This window comes from Pristiophorus japonicus, chromosome 12, assembly GCF_044704955.1.
Source record: "Pristiophorus japonicus isolate sPriJap1 chromosome 12, sPriJap1.hap1, whole genome shotgun sequence".
NCBI classification, from domain to species: Eukaryota; Metazoa; Chordata; class Chondrichthyes; family Pristiophoridae; genus Pristiophorus; species Pristiophorus japonicus.
In genome coordinates, this window is record NC_091988.1 from 112,989,538 (window position 1) to 113,007,571 (window position 18,034).

General features: G+C 45.3%; 1 protein-coding gene across 1 annotated transcript in view; it reads right to left on the bottom strand.

Moving 5' to 3' along the window:
- Positions 1-18,034, bottom strand: part of LOC139276840 (E3 ubiquitin-protein ligase RNF123) — a 413,881-nt gene that overhangs the window by 262,850 nt on the left and 132,997 nt on the right. Inside the window, exons 21-25 of the mRNA XM_070894838.1 lie at positions 17,200-17,377; positions 14,933-15,007; positions 12,268-12,355; positions 11,212-11,299; positions 296-380 (exon numbers count right to left, since the gene is read on the bottom strand). Coding sequence (XP_070750939.1) covers positions 296-380; positions 11,212-11,299; positions 12,268-12,355; positions 14,933-15,007; positions 17,200-17,377 — 514 coding nt within the window. The remainder of the gene's footprint in view (positions 1-295; positions 381-11,211; positions 11,300-12,267; positions 12,356-14,932; positions 15,008-17,199; positions 17,378-18,034) is intronic.

Sequence of the window (18,034 nt, forward strand, 5' to 3'; positions counted from 1 at the left end):
TCACTGCAGTGAAACACTCGCTTACGGAGAAACCCAAGTACAAAGTAGTAGAGACTTCTGGCAGCACAGGGGGCTGATGGGCGGACTACAGCAAGGCTTTATACACAGCAGGACAGAGAAAACTATCTGACAAGGTGGCTTCCGTCTGGCACGGGAGTAGCCCAGGTAATTTTGCTTCATTTCATTTGTATGTGGCTGAACAAATGAGGAAAATAAATGGACAGAGGCACTGTCACTGGATGAGCCAGCGACAGGGATAAATCCCCAGTTATGTTACTGATCGGCTGATACTCACTCTGCAGGCTCGGCATGTTGGCATCTTCCGGTTTGCTTTTCAGCAAGTGAGGGAGTCGCGTGTACCTGTATCCAAATCCACATCCCTGTAAACAGAACAAGAGAATCACACCAAAAGAAAACTCTCAATAGCATGTCACCAGCGACACTGGTCCCGAAACACTCACTTACATCTGGCTCTTTACCACTTTGGCACAAGCTTTGGAGCTGCCATGACTGTCGGGACAATGCCAGATATTCAAACCCCGCTCAACTACACAATAAGGCTTGACATTTGAAGCAGCCTTGTGGGGCGGTGAGTAAGACCGTACAGGCTAGCCCTTCTTCAAAGGATTGCTGACAACTAATCAGCCTCTCTGTCAGACTGGCCCAATCACACCGAGTCCTCCCAGGCTATCAAAGTGAATGGGAGAATGTCATCCTTGCTTGTGGCCGCTTGCCTCCGAGCAGTCTGTTCAGAGTGGCACAGAGGACCGCCTGGGAGTCGGCCACACTCCCTCTCATCCACAACTGGCATGCAGCTCAGACAGGCACGGGAAATCCTGATCCTCTGCAACACTAAGCTGCCTTCACAACAGCTAAATACTATTTTGCATGTGAAGTAGGAATTTCTTTTTAGTAAGTAATAAAGATGGTTGATGACAGTCAGGCATAAGACCAAGCAGCGACAGGGTACACACCGTGCAGAATGGTCTGGGAACGTGAAAATGGATCTACACCCTCCCACCCACTTAAGTAGCTTGGGATTTGTAATAAGCTGACAGGATCTGAATCACGCACGCCCTCACATTGTCTTGTTTGAAACCATAAAACTCCGAAACAGCACATTACCAGTAATGATAAACCACCAACACAAATAAGGAAATACATTTATTGATAGATTGAAGGAACTGTTTCTGGCAAGTATGGATCTAAACATAAGACCACTTCTTTTAGAATATGTGTACAAGGCCAGTCACCAACCCTGAAGCTCTCCAGTGCTCGTCAGAGGTGATAGCAACAGGAAAGAATGATTCTCCAATCAGAATTGTAATAAATCTATGGTTCAACAAGAGTGTTGGGGGAGGGGAGGATGGGAGAATAAAGCAGACAGGGCTATCTAATCTACTGCTCACCGCCGATACGTAACCCCGACTCTCCCTGGCCTCCACCACAGGAGATCCGTGAGTGTGTATCCAATTACAGAAAATTAACTTTCAATTCAAAATAAATTACTTCATAACCAGCATTTTATTTACTGTTTAATTCAAACTCTTAACATAGAAAATGGTTTGAAATGGTTGCTAGGGGCTCAGAGTAATGGGTTTGTTCAGTGATATGGGAGATTTAGTCTGTTAATAGCAGGGATGGTTGGTGTGTGCAGCAATAGAAACATAGAAAGCTACAGCGCAGAAGGAGGACACCTTGGCCCATCGTGTCCGCGCCAGCCGACAAAGAGCCGCACGGCCCTCGGTCAGCAGCCCTGAAGGTTACATATAAACCCATGAACAATGGCAGGTAAAGAGCATCCGGCCCAACCAGTCCGCCCCACATAACCGCGACACCCCATATATCGCAACATTTTACACTCCACCCGGAGCCATGCGATCCCCTGGGAGAGGCCAAAAAAAACAGATAAAAACCCAGGCCATTTGGGGAAAAAAATCTGGGAAAATTCCTCTCCGACCCATCCAGGCGACCAAAACTATTCCAGGAGATCACCCTGGCTGCATTAGATTCCTTGAAGTACTTCCGATCGTGTCTGTGCCAGCCAACAAGAGGTTATCCCGTCTAATCCCACTTACCAGCAATGGTTTTGCAATAGCCACTAATTAACAATAAGTGTGTTTTGGATGAGTTGTGTTTGAAGAATCAGTAATCCTATCACATTCCTGATTTGAACAGGTCTTCAAGTCATGTGGTCACTTTAAATTGTATTACTGCTTGTTGAAAGAGAAGCTCCCAACTAGCTGTGTCTGCTGACTTATTATCGAAATGTCGGAGAGCATCAAAATCAATGTCTGATACGCAAAATGTCACTTCAACGGCAATATTGCTGGCAAAAATTTATTTGCTGGTTCGCTAGTAGAGAAAACACAAGCTGCTGACTTTATTCTGAGATTAACCAAGTGGGGATAAAGGATTTGGTGATCACCGAATGAAACAGCACAGAAAGAGGCTATTCGGCCCATCTCGGCCGTGCCATATTGCGTTAATGAGTTCGAGGGTCTCATCCTCATAGGCGGTCCTCGAAACGAGGATGACTTGCTTTCACACCAAAAAAGGAGTTCACAAGTGATTCAATGAAGGACCTAATATTCCAGGTCCTGAACTACATAGTGTAGGGTGGAAGATGTCTGTGCGGGGTCTAGCATCTGGGTAGAATATCACTTTAGTTTGATGTTTTATTGAAATATGGAAGGCACGTTTTTGATTTCCTGTATCTCCATTTTGAATTTCAAAAGATACCAAAAGGTATCACCCAGGAGCAAGCTCCCAGCTCAAGTCCTTCACAAACCCTGTGTGGTGGTAGATAGCTTTTGTGGTGGTTTGACAAGACCTCATGTGTAAGTTTTCTGTAACAGATGCTGGTCCAGTTTTGGTATTGCTGAGAGAGTTAGTGGAGGGGGGGGGGGGCGGGGGAGACAATTGCATCTTTCTTGTACTTGAGGTGTAGGTTCAAAGTTCTGTACTCAGGTAAAATCTGCTGTACTGATTTCCTGCCGTCTACTTTTTACAAACCTCTGCAAGTTCTTGAGTTGCGTTTGAACTGCACAGCAATGGAAAGCATTTAGTGACGGGGAGTCTGAAAGGAATGATGTTGTAAGAAAGAACTTGCAGTTATAAAGCGCCTTTCACAACCTCAGGACATCCCCAAGGGCTGCACAGCCAATTCATTGTGTTTGAAGTGTCGTCATTCTTATAAAGTAGGCAACGTGGCAGCCAATCTGCGCAAACAGGCTCCCACAAACAGCAATGCGATAATGACCAGATAATCTGCCCTGGTGACAAACGTTGAGGGATAGATTTTCGCCCGGGAAACCAGAGAGAACTGCCCTGCTCTTTTACGAATAGTGCGGTGGAACCCTTCTCATCCACCCGAGGGCAGACAAGGCCTCGGTTTAACGTCTCATCCGAATGACGCACCCACTGTACTGCACTCCCTCAGTACGGCACTGGAGTGTCAGTCTGGATTTTGTGCTCAAGTCCCCTGAGATAAGCTTACACCAAACGTCTTTCTGACTCGGAGATGATAATGCTACCACTGAACCGAGGCTGACACCTAGTCAATACAATTAATGTCCGGGTCCTAAGGAACTCTCAAAATTTGATTCCATCAGCCTAGGCTAACATACCACTCAAAAGTGAATCTCAGACAGTGCCATGCTGGCCATGAGCAGCTCAAACAAAGCCAGGTGCTGAAAGTGCAGATACCAGCGATGTCAGTCAGCCATTCATTTTTGGGCAATGCGCTGAATAGTTTAACTACTCAGAAGAGTTAGGTGATACTCTTTTTACCAAGACAAGACAATGTGATAAATCTAAACTAGTAATAAACACTGGTGGACTAGACTGCATAGCCAGCGACGAAGCTCAACTCTGGACAACGTGCAACAGCAGTGAACCCAATAAGGCACAAAGCTTCAGAACTGACTGGCAATAGCAATGTGATCACTTGTTATTGCATGTTATATTGGAGTTGTGTGCAGAGATACTGTCAGAGGAATACCGTCAGTGATGGCGAGTGATATTCCTAATGTTAATTTCACACAGAAACAAGTCTTAAATCATCACCAATTTGTTATTTTACTTAAAGGCATGGAGAATGGTTGAACATTGAATCTTTCACAGAATCTCAGGTTTTGAACTGCATGCAGAAATAACTACAACTTTGATGGCAAGAACATGTCTTGTTGAAATCTAGATTTTTTTCTGGCTGAGTTGACAAATCATCTCAAAAAATCAGCCTTCGGGGAAAGTTGAGGCTCCAGCTCATTGGACTTTTTTTTTGAAGCAAAGTTGAAACTATGAGTCAACTGTGTAAACAACGTTTGTGGATTTTTTTTTGAGCTTGAAGGAAATTGTGGAGTCATGAAATGTGCATGAGACAAAGTGAGAATAGGGATAGGGTCGGGGAAGGTGAAGTCAATAATTGATGAGCTTCAATTAAGGTTGTCTGACTTCACGGAGCAGTTATCCAATCTAGCTCCATTTTCTTCACTTACCTTTAAACGAAGCCTCCGAATGCCGGCATTCGACGCGGTGGCCCCAACCTGCAAGGATCATCAGCAAGGATCATCACCTTCAAAGGAGCGTACCACTTCCAGGTACAGCGTGTGCTGGAGAGCAACGGCTGTGAAGAGGGCGACTGGATTGGACGTCACCAAGGACCAAGCTGCTGACTGGAGCGTGGGCAGGTACAGCGGAAGGGGCGAGGTTGGGGTGCAGGAGCGGTGAGTGATCGTGATGCAACGTGATCGGGGCCCAGGAGAGGTAAGAGTTCGGGGACAGAAGAGGCGAGGGCCCAGGGGCAGCACGGGCCAGCCCACACTGCAATATGTGTGCGCACTAGGTCCGTGCAGCAGAGCTGGTCTCCAGTCGTCCTGGTTAACCCTTGCCACTAGACCAAGACCTAGCTCTGTCAAGCCCGTGTGGTGACTGGTGTGCAACAGCCACCACACGTTAAAAAAATCCACACACCTGCATCTTCCACCCTTCAGGATGTAGTTCAGGACCTGGAATATTAGGTCCTTCATTGAAACACCTGTGAACTCATCCCTTTTTGGCGTGGAAGCATGTCATCCTCGTTTCGAGGGACTGCCTATGATGATGATAATGATTTTCTTCACGTTTCATACCTGAAAGAGATGATAACCCTTCTCATTAGAATTGATTGAAACTCAAAATAGCTGTGTTCCCTTTGATCAGATGCAGCCACAAAGATCTTTGGACCTCTATGATGAGACATTAAACCGAGGCCCCGTCTGCCCTCTCAAGTGGATGTAAAAGATCCCATGGCACTATTTTGAAGAGCAGGGGAGTTCTCCCCAGTGTCCTGGCCAATATTTGTCCCTCAGTCAATATAACAAAAACAGATTATCCGTTCATTATCAAATTGTTGCTTCTGGGAGCTTGCTGTGCGCAAATTGGCTGCTGCTTTTCTCACATTACAACAGTGACTACACTTCAAAAAGTACTTCATTGGCTGTAAAGCGCTTTGAGACATCCGGTGGTCGTGAAAGGCGCTATATAAATGCAAGTCGTCATCGTCATCTATGAATTGCTGCCCGCTGACTATTCCACGAGTGTCTTACAGGTGGAAGAAAGGGTGAATCCCCAACGGAGTAAGGGAAAAAGTAAAATGAGGAGGAGAAGGGGAAAGTGAAGACAGGATTGAACAGAAGGATTCTAAGGGGGGGTTTTAAAACCCACAAGAAAGGTAGGATTTAAGGAGGGATTGCCAGAAGGCAGAGGTAAAGTGACTGAAAGAACAGCCTCTCATGGTAGAGTTGCATTTGAGGACCATTGGAGAAAGGGAGGGAGTAAGAGGGTTGTATGGTTGGAAGAGATTGCTGAGCCAGTGTGTGTGGCAGAGGGGAAATAGAGGCCAAGCAGAGATTTGAAAATGAGGATCTTAAAGTCAATTTTCTCGGCAAAAAAAAAAAAGTTAGATGCACTTGCATCTCCCCTCAGTTGTAGTTTATGGTGAGTGGAGGCAAGGAGCATACTGAGGTAGCGGAACCTTAAGATCATGGACTAATAGCGGAGGGGAAAGGTAGAAACAGAGGTGGGCAATCTATTGAAGGAGCGAGTAATGGGTTTTGGTAATGGTTGGATATGGGGACACGGAGATATTTTGCAGAGGATGGCAGCTTTGCACTCATGACATCTCCAATGAATGGAAAACGCCACACTGTCAAGCCCTATCATTCAGGCTAAAACCCCAACATGGAGTTATAATGAATTAAATATACATAGAGGCATATAAAAAAATCAAGTGGTACTAAAATATTTATAAAAACAAAGGCTTAGGTCAGTCCACAAGAATGTAGGATTATCTTCTCCGGAATGTGTTTCTTGCATAGTCAAATAAACTAAGAGACTTCTTGATGCGTCATTTCTACACAGCGGCAGCATTCCCATTCAACAAATTACTTTCAAGTGCTTTGTAGTCAAGGTCGCAGCCATGTTGTACACAGCAAGGTATAAAATGTATAAAATAAATGTATGCAAACGTATAAAATTCTGACTGGGTTGGATAGACTGGATGCGGGGAGGATGTTTCCCCGGGTTGGGAAGTCTAGAACAAGGGGTCACAGTCTCAGGATACGGGGTAGGAAATTTAGGACCGAGATGATGAGAAATATTTTCACTCAGAGGGTGGTGAACCTGTAGAATTCTCTACCACAGAAGGCTGTGGAGGCCAAGTCACTGAATATATTTGAGGAGGAAATAGATAGATTTCTAGAGACAATAGGCATCAAGAGGTTTGGGGAGAAAGCGGAAATATGGTGTTGAGATAGAGGATCAGCCATGATCATATTGAATGGCGGTACAGATTCAAAGGGCCGAATGGCCTACTTCTGCTCCTATTTTTAGATACCAGAAACAGCAGTAAATGGATGACCAGCGAATCTGTTTTGGCAATCAACAGCCTGCAGAATACATCCCAGTTCGAGAGGACTCTGAGGCTTCAAAGAAACTCCGTTTCTTTCTTATCAGACTGATGAGAAATATGAGTTATTTCTCTTCATCTGAAGGGGTATGGATAGCAACCCATTGCTGTCTTAAGAGCTGCTAGTTAGGACAGGCCCAAAAAAAAGTATTTTATAATTTTCATCTGGTCATGGTTGAGGCTATAACTGACATCTGCGTCTGCTAACATAGTGACAAGCTTACACATATTAGCGTGTCAACTTGACTCAGTTGTAGCACTCTTTGTCCAAGTCAGAATGCTATGGGTTCAAGCGCCATGCCAGAACTTAAACACAAAATGGAGGCCGACACTTCAGTGTGTTGCTGGAGAGTGCTGCCACTATCAGGGTTACTGTTCTTTGGATGAGACGTTAAACCAAGGCTCCAGATTTTTAAAATTCATTCTCGGGATATGCAACTTACTAACAAAACCGGCATTTATTGCCCATCCTTAGTTATCCTGAGAAGGTGGTGGTGAGCCTGCCAGCGGTTTGATACAACTGAGGGGCTTGCTAGGAGTATTTAAGACCCAATCACATTGGTGTGGGACTGGAGTCATATAAAGGCCAGGCCGAGTAAGGTTAGTGAACCAGTTTGGTTTTATGACTGAAAGCAGCTTTTTATTTCCGATTTAAAAAAAAAATTACATTGAATTCAATTCCTCAAACTGCCATGGTGGGATTAGAACTCACATCCTCTGGATTATTCATCCTGGCGTCTGGATTACTAGTTCAGTAACTATCTGTTCAGGTGAATATAAAAGATTCCATGGCACTATTCGAAGAGGAGGAAAGAGTTCTCTAGATGTGCTGACCAATATCAATAAAACAGAGTTATCTCTGAACAAACTGTTTGCCCAAATATTTACATCAAAAGTAATTTCTTCACCATAAAGCACTTTGAGACATTCTGAAGAAGTGAAAGATACTATGGCCCCAAGTTTCCACACGTGGCAAAACAGGCGCCCCTCTGAGCTGGGCGCCCGTCTTTCGCGTCGAAAATGGCGCCTGAAAAAAAACGGGCTATTCTCGAGCGCTTTGCAGCTCGATGTCTGCTTGGCGCGGCGCACAGGGGGCAGAGCCTACCACCTGTAAGTAGGAGGGGGTGGGTACAATTTAAATGAGTTTTTTTCATGCCGGCAACCCTGCGCGTGCGCGTTGGAGCGTTCGCGCAGTCTGAAGTAAACATTGGCACTTGGCCATTTTAAAAAGTGCTGCAGAAAAAGTGAAAATTTGTTTATTGAACCCTTGCAAAGGCTTGTATTTTAATTTTCTTGATATTTCTGTGTGTGAGGGTGAGGGAGTAATTAAAGATAGACTGTGATAAACTTGTTTGAGACTATTCAAATTCTTTGTAGCTGTTCAATTTTTAACATTTTTTAATAAAATCACATTGCCCTTCCATGATCAGCACTGAGGCTTTTTGCAGCTTTCTCCCCCTGCCGTCGGTCGGTCCTGACGGCAAACCGCTGCCTGAAAGGCCTGCCTGAAGCACTTTCACACAGGTAGGAACATGGTTTATTTAATCTTTTCTTTGCTTATAAATTTTTATTCAGGTTGGATTTATTTGTATAATATTTGTATAAGTATAAATAAGGATTTATTGAAGAAAGTAATGACTTCCCTCCCCCCGCCCCCACCTCGTTCCCAACGCCTAATTTGTAACCTGCGCCTGATTTTTTAATGTGTAGACAAGGTTTTTTCAAGCCTACAAAAATCTTCACTTGCTCCATTCTAAGTGAGTTTGGAGTACGTTTTCACTGTGGAAACTTTCAAATCAGGCGTCAGTGGCCGGACACGCCCCCTTTTGAAAAAAAAAATTCTGTTCAAAAGTGAAACTGTTCTACCTGAATAGAACTGCAGAAAACTTAAATGTGGAGAATTCCGATTTCTAAGATACTCCGTTCTCCACCAGTTGCTCCTAAAAATCAGGAGCAAATCATGTGGAAACTTGGGGCCTATATGTCCTGGCCAACTTTTATCCCTCAACTGGCACCAGTAGAAACAGATGATATGCTCATTTATCTCACTGCTGTTTATGGGATCTTGCTGTGTGCAAATTGACTGCCGTGTTTCCCACATTATAACAGTAATTGTGCTTCAAAAGTAATTAATTGGCTGTGAAACACTTTGGGAGGTCCTGAGGATGAGAAAAGCACTTTATAAATTCATGGTTTATTTTTATTTGGTTACCATTTTAGCAACCTGAGGTATTAGCTAAATAAGCTTGATCTAATTAGATACTGTTTATGGAAATTACATAAACAGATGAGGTCAGCCTCCCTTGAAACTAATTTCATCTGCTCAATCTCAGACCCTCAAAACCAAAGAAAAGCACAAATGTTATAGTTTGAAGTGAGATGGAGTGTTGCTTGCGCTACAGGAATCCTCCATCTTGAATCTTGACAAGCATCTGGTCCACTAACAGCAACAATGCGACCAATTGCTGAATGGGTTCAATTGGGAATTCCAAATATCAGCATTCAGGCCATTGTTAGATACACTGGATGGTAATTGAGCTGGGGAAAACTTTAGTCCCAGCACAGTATGGTTGCCAGTGGCAGAATAAAAATTTGAATAGTTTCAAAAAGGTGGGAGTTTAGGAATATAGGAATCACTAGACGAAAAAAAGACCACGGTCCATCTAGTTTGCCTTCTACCATCCTGGTAGTCGTATGATACAATGATAATGGAGTGTTGACTAATCATCGCGATCGATCTCCAACAATGAGTGTACAATTGACCCAGACACCACACGAGGAAAGCCCCAGCATTGGGAGAGCTTTGGGAACCATCGGTCTAAAGTCACCTGCTCCTCCCCAGCATGTGACACTCATCACGTCATGTCTCAAATTACTCATATACTGTATCCCAAAGCGTTATTTTCTAAAAGAAATCTATCTAAAGTGCATTTGAATGAATCAATACACCTTCTCCCTAAGGTGCCTATTCCACAGATTGACCACTTGCTGACTGAAGTAATGTTTCCACAGATTCATTTTGAATTTATCCCCCTCCAAATGCCAGTCGGGTCCTCTGCTTCTACTGTTCAGCTCAAGGTGAAACAGCTCATCACAGTCTACATTATCTAGTCCATTTAGAATCCTAAACACAGCAATCATATCACCTCTCAACCTTCTCTTTTCCAGTAAGAACATGCTCTACTTCCTCATAATCCAATCCCTCCATCCCTTCATCATTCTGGTTGCTCTCTTCTGTATCTTTTCAATCGTTGCAATATCCTTTCTGTGCTGTGGTGGCCAGAACTGGAGACAGTATTCTAAGTGCAGCTGCATCAGTGATTTATAAACTGGCAGGATTACCTCGCGATTTCAGCTCAGTAATGACCTTTTAATCCACCCCAACATCTGACTTGCTTTACTCACTGCCACCGAACATTACTGCGATAGCTTCAATTTATTGTCAATCAGGACCCCCAGATCTCTCTCATTTTCCCCACACATTATTTTCTTTCCATGTAACAACAACAACAACTTGTATTTATATAGCGCCTTTAACGTCCCAAGGTGCTTCACTGGTTGAGCGATTATAATCAAGGATGCTCAAGAGGGCAGAATTTGAGGAGCGCAGATATCTCGGGGGGGGGGGGGGGGGGGGGGGTTTGTGGGGCTGGAGGAGATTACAGACATAGGGAGAGGCGAGGCCATGGAGGGTTTTGAAAATAAGGCTGAGAATTTTCAAATCGAGGCGTTGCTTAACCGGAAGCCAATGTAGGTCAGCGAGCACAGGGGTAATGGGTGAGTGAGACTCGGTGCGAGTTAGGACAAGGATTTAAGTAATTTTTCCGGCATTTTTTGTTCTCATATGAAAAACTTTGCATTTGTCTACAATGAATTTTATCTGTCACCTCTCTGACCAATGTCCAAGTATGTTGAAATCTTCCTGCAGCTTACCCTGTCCATCTTTGAAGACCGCCACCTTCAGGTAGCTTTGTATCATCTGCAATTTTATTCATTCAGCTTGTGACTCCCAGATCCAGGTCACTTCGTCTTTTTTTAAGTGATTTAAAAACAAGCAGATAGGGGTGAGTGGGAACGAGAGGGGGCGGTATTTATATTTATAATGGAAGCGCTCTCCTACAGTAATGTTCCCATTTAAAAGGAAATGTGTAAATGGTGAGCTGATTTGAAATGAGCAAGAATAAGAGGGAAATTGTTTGGTGTTATGAACATTTTTTTTAAACTTAAGCAACATCTACATGCACCACAAGAGGCAAACATACCCTCCAGAGTCGCACTAGGATCCAGTTGGTCTGGGCCCATGGCCGCTGCTCATACGGAGCTAAGAGATTCTTCATCATGGCCACACGTCTGTAAAAACAGAGACACAAGACTCCATTACTCCAAGGTACTAATGCTTAGTAGCGGTTCGTCAGTTGTGCCAGTAAAATAATTCCTTGTGTTATGGTGTTGGGAGCAGTGACAATGTATGCGAGATGATGAAAGGCTGAAGCGTTACTCTGAAGTGTTGATAGAACCAGCAACACTTGCTTTTTTATGCTTTCAATCATCAGAAAGAAATGCCCTAGGAGAAACCACAGTGTGTAGAACGTGCAAGCAATGAGATGCCATGTTTTTGGCATCGTGGTGCTTTCCTACAAACTACCATTGCTTTGAACACTCAGCAAACTAAATATCTGCTAATGTATTTTGATGAAAATTGTTTCCCTTAAAGAGCACAAATAGTGCATCACAATTCCATAGGAACAACGTTTCAAGAAGACTCACATACTTTCAAATATTGTCATCATTATAAGTCAAGGTAGCAAAGTTCACTCTATTCCCTAAAGTTGTTTCTGTGGCCGCCATTTCTATCCTCCAGGTTTTCCAAAGTTGAACTCAAGTGATTCAACTTATTTTGGAATTAATTTGGCAGAATTCATTAAACATCGAATGACCAACTGTTATCGTCAGAGTTTGTAGCGACTGGTGTTTCTGGCTACCCAGCTATTGACGTGAATCAGCTTGTACACTCTCATTCACGTCTCTGGCCCTGTTCTACCCCGACAGAGAAACGAGAGAAAGGGGTGTGCGGAACGGAACACTTTCCCTGACAGCACGTACAAATTCTGGTCGGAATTAAAACTGCAACACACCCGCCACTTGTGAGGTCTTATATTGGTGGATTCCTATTATTCACTGCCAGTGGGATTCAGGCCCGTGAACTGTGTTCACCTCTCTACTAAGTGACATCCCATTCCAATCTTGGCAGATCAGTTTGAAATGTCGCGCTTGACAAGTCTCTTTCCACGGGCATAACTGAAGTAGTTTGTACTTACTGCTCCTCTGGGATACGCTCAACAGCTCGCAGGGAGTGCGGGTAGCAGACATAGCTGGCAAGAGCCTGCATCAGAGAATCCTTAATATCTAGAGGCAAGAGAGAGGGTCATCAAAGGGTTGTGTGGTTTGAAGGGGTCATGAGGTACATCATGCTGGGTCTGCCTCGATTGAGCAGTCCCAGGATAGGCACAGATGCAGAGCAAAGCTTGCTCTACACTCAAGCACGCACAAATTAGGCACAGCACTGGCTCCATGCAGGGTGCACCTTCTTGAACTCGACTTCAATAATACGCCTTAACAGAATCTATTATAGAACACTGCTTTATAACCGTGCTAATTTGCCCACTTCTCACAGCAGCCATCCTAATGGCCTTTGATTGAATACTGAAACTGAAGTGTCAGTGACACCAGGACGGTAAAGTATTAATCCACCCTAACTCCTGGGCCCTGGGTTGGGACGTTACACTGGATTTGCATTACAGCTTTAGTGTCGGTGCGGAGAAAAGCCACATCACTCCGGCTGTGGTGTTAATGCAGCTTCTGTGTCAATTGCCGTTAGTTACAGGGATGCTTGCGCACCTAAAAAGGAGCTGAACCATCCAAATTTGTTTTGCACAGGAAAGGCTAACTGAGGGAAGAGACTTCAACACAATTAATCTGGGCTGTTCTGATATAATTAAAGTAACTCATAGTGAAAAGCCTCACAGACTGAGGCAATGTGTTATCAGCGTGCGGCAGCATACCACTGCCAGGTCGCTGATTGCAGTGCGGGCAGGCACACCAGGAGGGACGAAGGAGTGGCAAGAGTTTGTAGATGGACGTGACCGGGGCCCAGGAGAGGCGTTGGTTTGGGGCTCAGAGAAGGCAAGGGCCCAGGGGCACGGGCCAGCCCACACTACGATATGTGTGCGCACTAGGTCCGTGCAACAGAGCAGGTCTCCAGTCGTCTTGGTCAATCCTTGTCACTGGACCAAGACCCAGCTCTGTCAAGCCCGTGTGGTGGCTGGTGTGCAACAGCCACCACACGTTAAAAAAAATCTACACACAGGCATCTTCCACCCTTCAGGATGTGGTTCGGGATCTGGAATATTAGGTCCTTCATTGAAACACCTGTGAACTCATTCCTTTTTGGTGTGGAAGCAAGTCATCCTCACTTCGAGGGACTGCCTATGATGATATCAGTCAGTTCCACCTGACTGAATGCAGGAGAACTGTTCACACAGTCCCCTTTCACTAAGCACTGCTGTGTTTTTGTTGAGGACTGACCATTGAAGGCAGTGGAGTCGTTACATTGGTGACACCAGCAGCCTTGAAACAACGGGTCAGGCCTAATGGTCTTTTCCTGCCCGTCAATTTCACATCGGAATATTTGTAAAACACTGGCGGTTTCTTCAAGCTGACTCCAAACACGACTGCCGGAATCTCCATGGCTAAGAGTTTCACATCCAGATCATCTGAAGTACAGGTTCACAGAGTTGGGCCCAAGAAACTCATCTTCCAGGATTCCCAACTGTGCCGGACACTAAATGTGGAACTTCAGATGCTGACCCTTACCTTCTCATTTAGAAACTTAAAAAGGCCTAGGGCTAGACTTTCACTTTCGGCAGGTTTTCGGCGATTTTCTCGGCGGTACAGCTGTTTTTTCCGCCCAGCGAAAGTTTCTCCCTTAGTTTTTTAATGGTTTCGCCCAAATCTGAACACACCCGCCGGAACCAAACCGCCGACATGAAACGGCGATAAAATCGCCAGGGCGTAAGTTTGGCCTCAATGGAAGCATGTCCCGATTACTGAGTTACCCGCCCTGTGAAAGTTGCTTAAACAGGGCAGCAAGTGAGTACTCTGCAAAGAAAGGCAAGTTAAAGGTTCTTTATTTATTTTTTTTTTAATTTTAAAACAGTGATTAGGTGTAAAAGTGTCTTGGGAATGCTTTTAACGTTTATATATTTTTTTATTGAAATGTTTTTTTGAAGTTTTCCCCTCTCCCTAGGCCTAACCGCAGCCTTGGACTAAATTTTAAATACTTACCGTCCATTCCGGTAAGAACCGCCTGTTTTACTTAGTTTCCCCTTAACCGCCTATAATAAAAGGTGCAATGCCCATTTTCTCGCCGAGTGATTCGTTTTAATTAGTCTTAATTAGTTTTAACATAAAAGTGGAAATTCTTGCCAGCGTTACTTACCAAACGTTATCGGTTTTTCTCAGCGGGCAATTGGGCATTGAGGAGCTCATAGGAAAGTCTAGCCCCTAGTCCACTAACTTAAAAATAGATATAATAATCAAGGTGAAGGATATTCATGCTGGGGAATGGAGCACTTTCCATTACATGCACCCATTCCCAGGTCAAGTATAACAGAGAGAGAGAGATAGAGCAAAATCCTCTCTGCTCTTCTCTGACAACGTGGCCCAGCACCAACTTCAGAGGAGCATTCCCTACCTCCATGTGACATTCTCTCATCCCATGGCCTGCAAATTGATGCATGAATTATTCCCAAAATGGCAACTTTTTTGTGCCAATACATTTAAGTTTGGAGACCTGCCAACTGCAAATAGTCAGCTTGCACGAGTTGCTTGAATTCATCCCCGAAGTCTTGGTAACCACCTCCCCCCACTCACCTCCCCTCCAAGGATTGGTGTAATATGCCGAGCCCCAGAACAAGGACTCACCCGTTCCCACAATTCGAGAGTCAGCAAAGTGCTTGGCAAGGATGGCAGCCAATCGGCTCAGCGTCTCCTGATATCCTGTGGAGAGAGGAATTGATTGTTGAAGGGCCTGTTACAACAGGAGACACGCAGATACCGACAGCCGTGCTGATCCTCACAGTAACATCAATCAGTGATGCGCAACACCTATAAACGGGTCCAACCACAAACGTGCCAAATGGGCACTTTCGCCATTTGCACGAGCACATTGTGTACGTGCACAATTGTTCTCGTTTCATACTAGCTTCTGTTTTGGTGAAAATGCCCCTCCCCAGTGTGGATTTGGACTGACCCAACTTGTGCCATGTGTCATCTGCAGCTGACATGGTGGCCACAGCAACCTTTCCCCGGGCACCACCCACCATGAACCACGACAGTCACCAGGGAGATGGCTCACCCTCCTGATATAGGGATTTCTCACCAGCGCTTGGCAAAGCCCCACAGCGACGAGCCTGAGATCAGAAACTCAATCCCTTGTGACTTGTATTATAGTTGAAATAATCTACCCAAAATACAAGTAAATGCAGTGTGTGTGTAACGTAGTTTCCCCACTGTAAGTTATGATGGTGTCGGTGCAGGGACTTGTCCCTCTGTTCGAAGACAGGTGGTGGGCAGCCTGCTGTCAGACCTTTGCCATTACTCTGTTAGGCTTGTCCATCAAAGACACGAGGTAGCACCCAAGCAGGGCATCACCATCGGATTTTCGCCTCCTGTTTAAGTATCAACTGCCCCTCAGCACGAGTCAAACTTGAATACACAGTTTGTGGCGGATAGTGTCAGGGCTGGACTTTCCGGTCCTTTGCGCTCGGGGTTTTGCCCCGGAGCGGTGTGAAAGGCAGCGGTGAGGTCTCCAGCGCCTCGCCGCGATCCTCGGGTCGGGTTTCACGATGAGCTGCACCAAGTGTGCAATGCCCCTGGTTGCGACACGGGCGCGAGTTTGAGCTCCTGCCCGGCCCGTCTGCCCGAAAGTGCGCCTCAGAGCCAGAGCGGACCAGCGATCTCGGCAGCGTAGAGGAAGGTGATGTGCTGTAAGAGTAAGTGCCAGTGTTTTTTGTGCGAGTTGTGTTGTGGTGGCATGGGCAATATTTTAGGAATGTTTTAGTGGGGTTTTTTAGGTTCCCCCCTCCCTCCCCCCTCGGAGCGCTCCCGGCCCGGCACTTTAGCTCGGGAGTTTCACTTCCTTGCACCGAGAGGTGTACAACGCCTCCCTTCGCGCTATGCCCCGGACGCAGGGCCTAGATGCCCAAATATACCGACGGAGGTGCAAATTATTCCCGGACGGTAACTTCCCCGTCCCGTCGCCATTATCGCCCCGGAAACAGAAAAGCCGAAAATCCAGCCGTTATTACCTTCAAAGTAACAGTATCCCTTATAAAACAAGTTATTGTCTGTAAAGACAGACGCCAGGTTAATGTGTCGCGTGAACCTGATTGAAAACAAAATCCTGAACTATAATCGCAGCAGGTGTGATAGTCCTAATATGATTTTAGATGTTCCACAGGTGAATAATAAGCTGTTATAATCAATGCCTATTTAATACCATCAGCCTCTGAAACCATTTAACCACCCTCTACATATGGTAACAATGTTATTTCCTCTTACATTTCAGTATCTGAAATCACATTGTGAATGTTAGTAATTGTGTCTAGCTCCAACAAACCGACAACCAAAGCACAACACCTTCTGCAGTGACAAATCTCACAATACTTGGATTCATTTCAACCAAACCTCCTCGTTATTCTGATCGAAGCTGAGGGAGTGACCAAGTGAGGCAGCGCTCAATTATACTGGGGACTTTGGGAAGCCCTCAAAACCAGCCCACAGAAAAAGGGCACTCAACTCATCGAACTTGTTCCTTCCAACAATAACTTGCATTTATACAGTGTCTTTAATGTAGTAAGACATTCCAAGGTGCTTCAAAGGAGCGTTGTCGAACAAAATTTGACATCAAACCACTTTAAGAGATATTAGGTCAGTTGGTCAAAGAGGTAGGTTTTGAGGTGTGTCTTTAAGGAGGAAAGAGAGGTAGAGAGGCGGAGAGATTTAGTAAGGGAATTCCAGAGCTGCTGAAGGCGAGGCCGCAAATGGTGGCGCACATGTAACCTACACTCACTGGACTTCCACAAAAGATTTAACCTCCCGAGGCCGTGTGAGTAAACAGGAGCACAAAATTCTTCCCAGATCCCAGCACGAGGCTGGTTGAGTCACCGGCCCACCTGCCCTGCACTTACCAAGTAGCTCGTCCATGCTGTTGACTGGACTGAAGTAATTTTTCAGAGCGCTGTAGCTGTTCATGGCGACGTTCATGTAGAACTCTGGCATGAAGGCGAAGAGCGTCTTGGTCCGGTCGCTGTGTTCGATTACTCGGACGCACACCTGCAGCAGCCAGTAGATGTCCAGCATCTTCTCCTGGAAAAGGTTTACACCATCAGGGGCAAAGACAGGTATCCTCTGGGAAAAGAAGAACCACCCAACATCTAACCTAACCCCATCCTTGCCTATGTGTGCGCACTAGGCCCGTGCAGTAGAGCTGGACCAAGACCCAGCTCTGTCAATCCCGTGTGGTGGCTGGTGTGCAACGGCCACCACGTTAAAAAAATCCACGCACAGGCATCTTCCACCCTTCAGGATTTGGTTCGGGACCTGGAATATTGGGTCCTTCATTGAAACACCTGTGAACTTTTTGACATGGAATCAAGTCATCCTCGCTTCATAAGAACATAAGAAATAAGAGCAGGAAATGGCCATACGGCCCCTTGAGCCTGCTCCACCATTTAATACAATCATGGCTGATCTGATCATGGACTCAGGTCCACTTCCCCGCCCCTTATCCTCTTATCGTTTAAGAAACTGTCTATTTCTGTCTTAAATTTATTCAATGTCCCAGCTTCCACAGCTCTGAGGCAGCGAATTCCACAGATTTACAACCCTCAGAGAAGACATTTCTCCTCATCTCAGTTTTAAATGGGTGGCCCCTTATTCTAAGATTATGCCCTCTAGTTCTAGTCTCCCCCATCAGTGGAAACATCCTCTCTGCATCCACCTTGTTAAGCCCCCTCATAATCT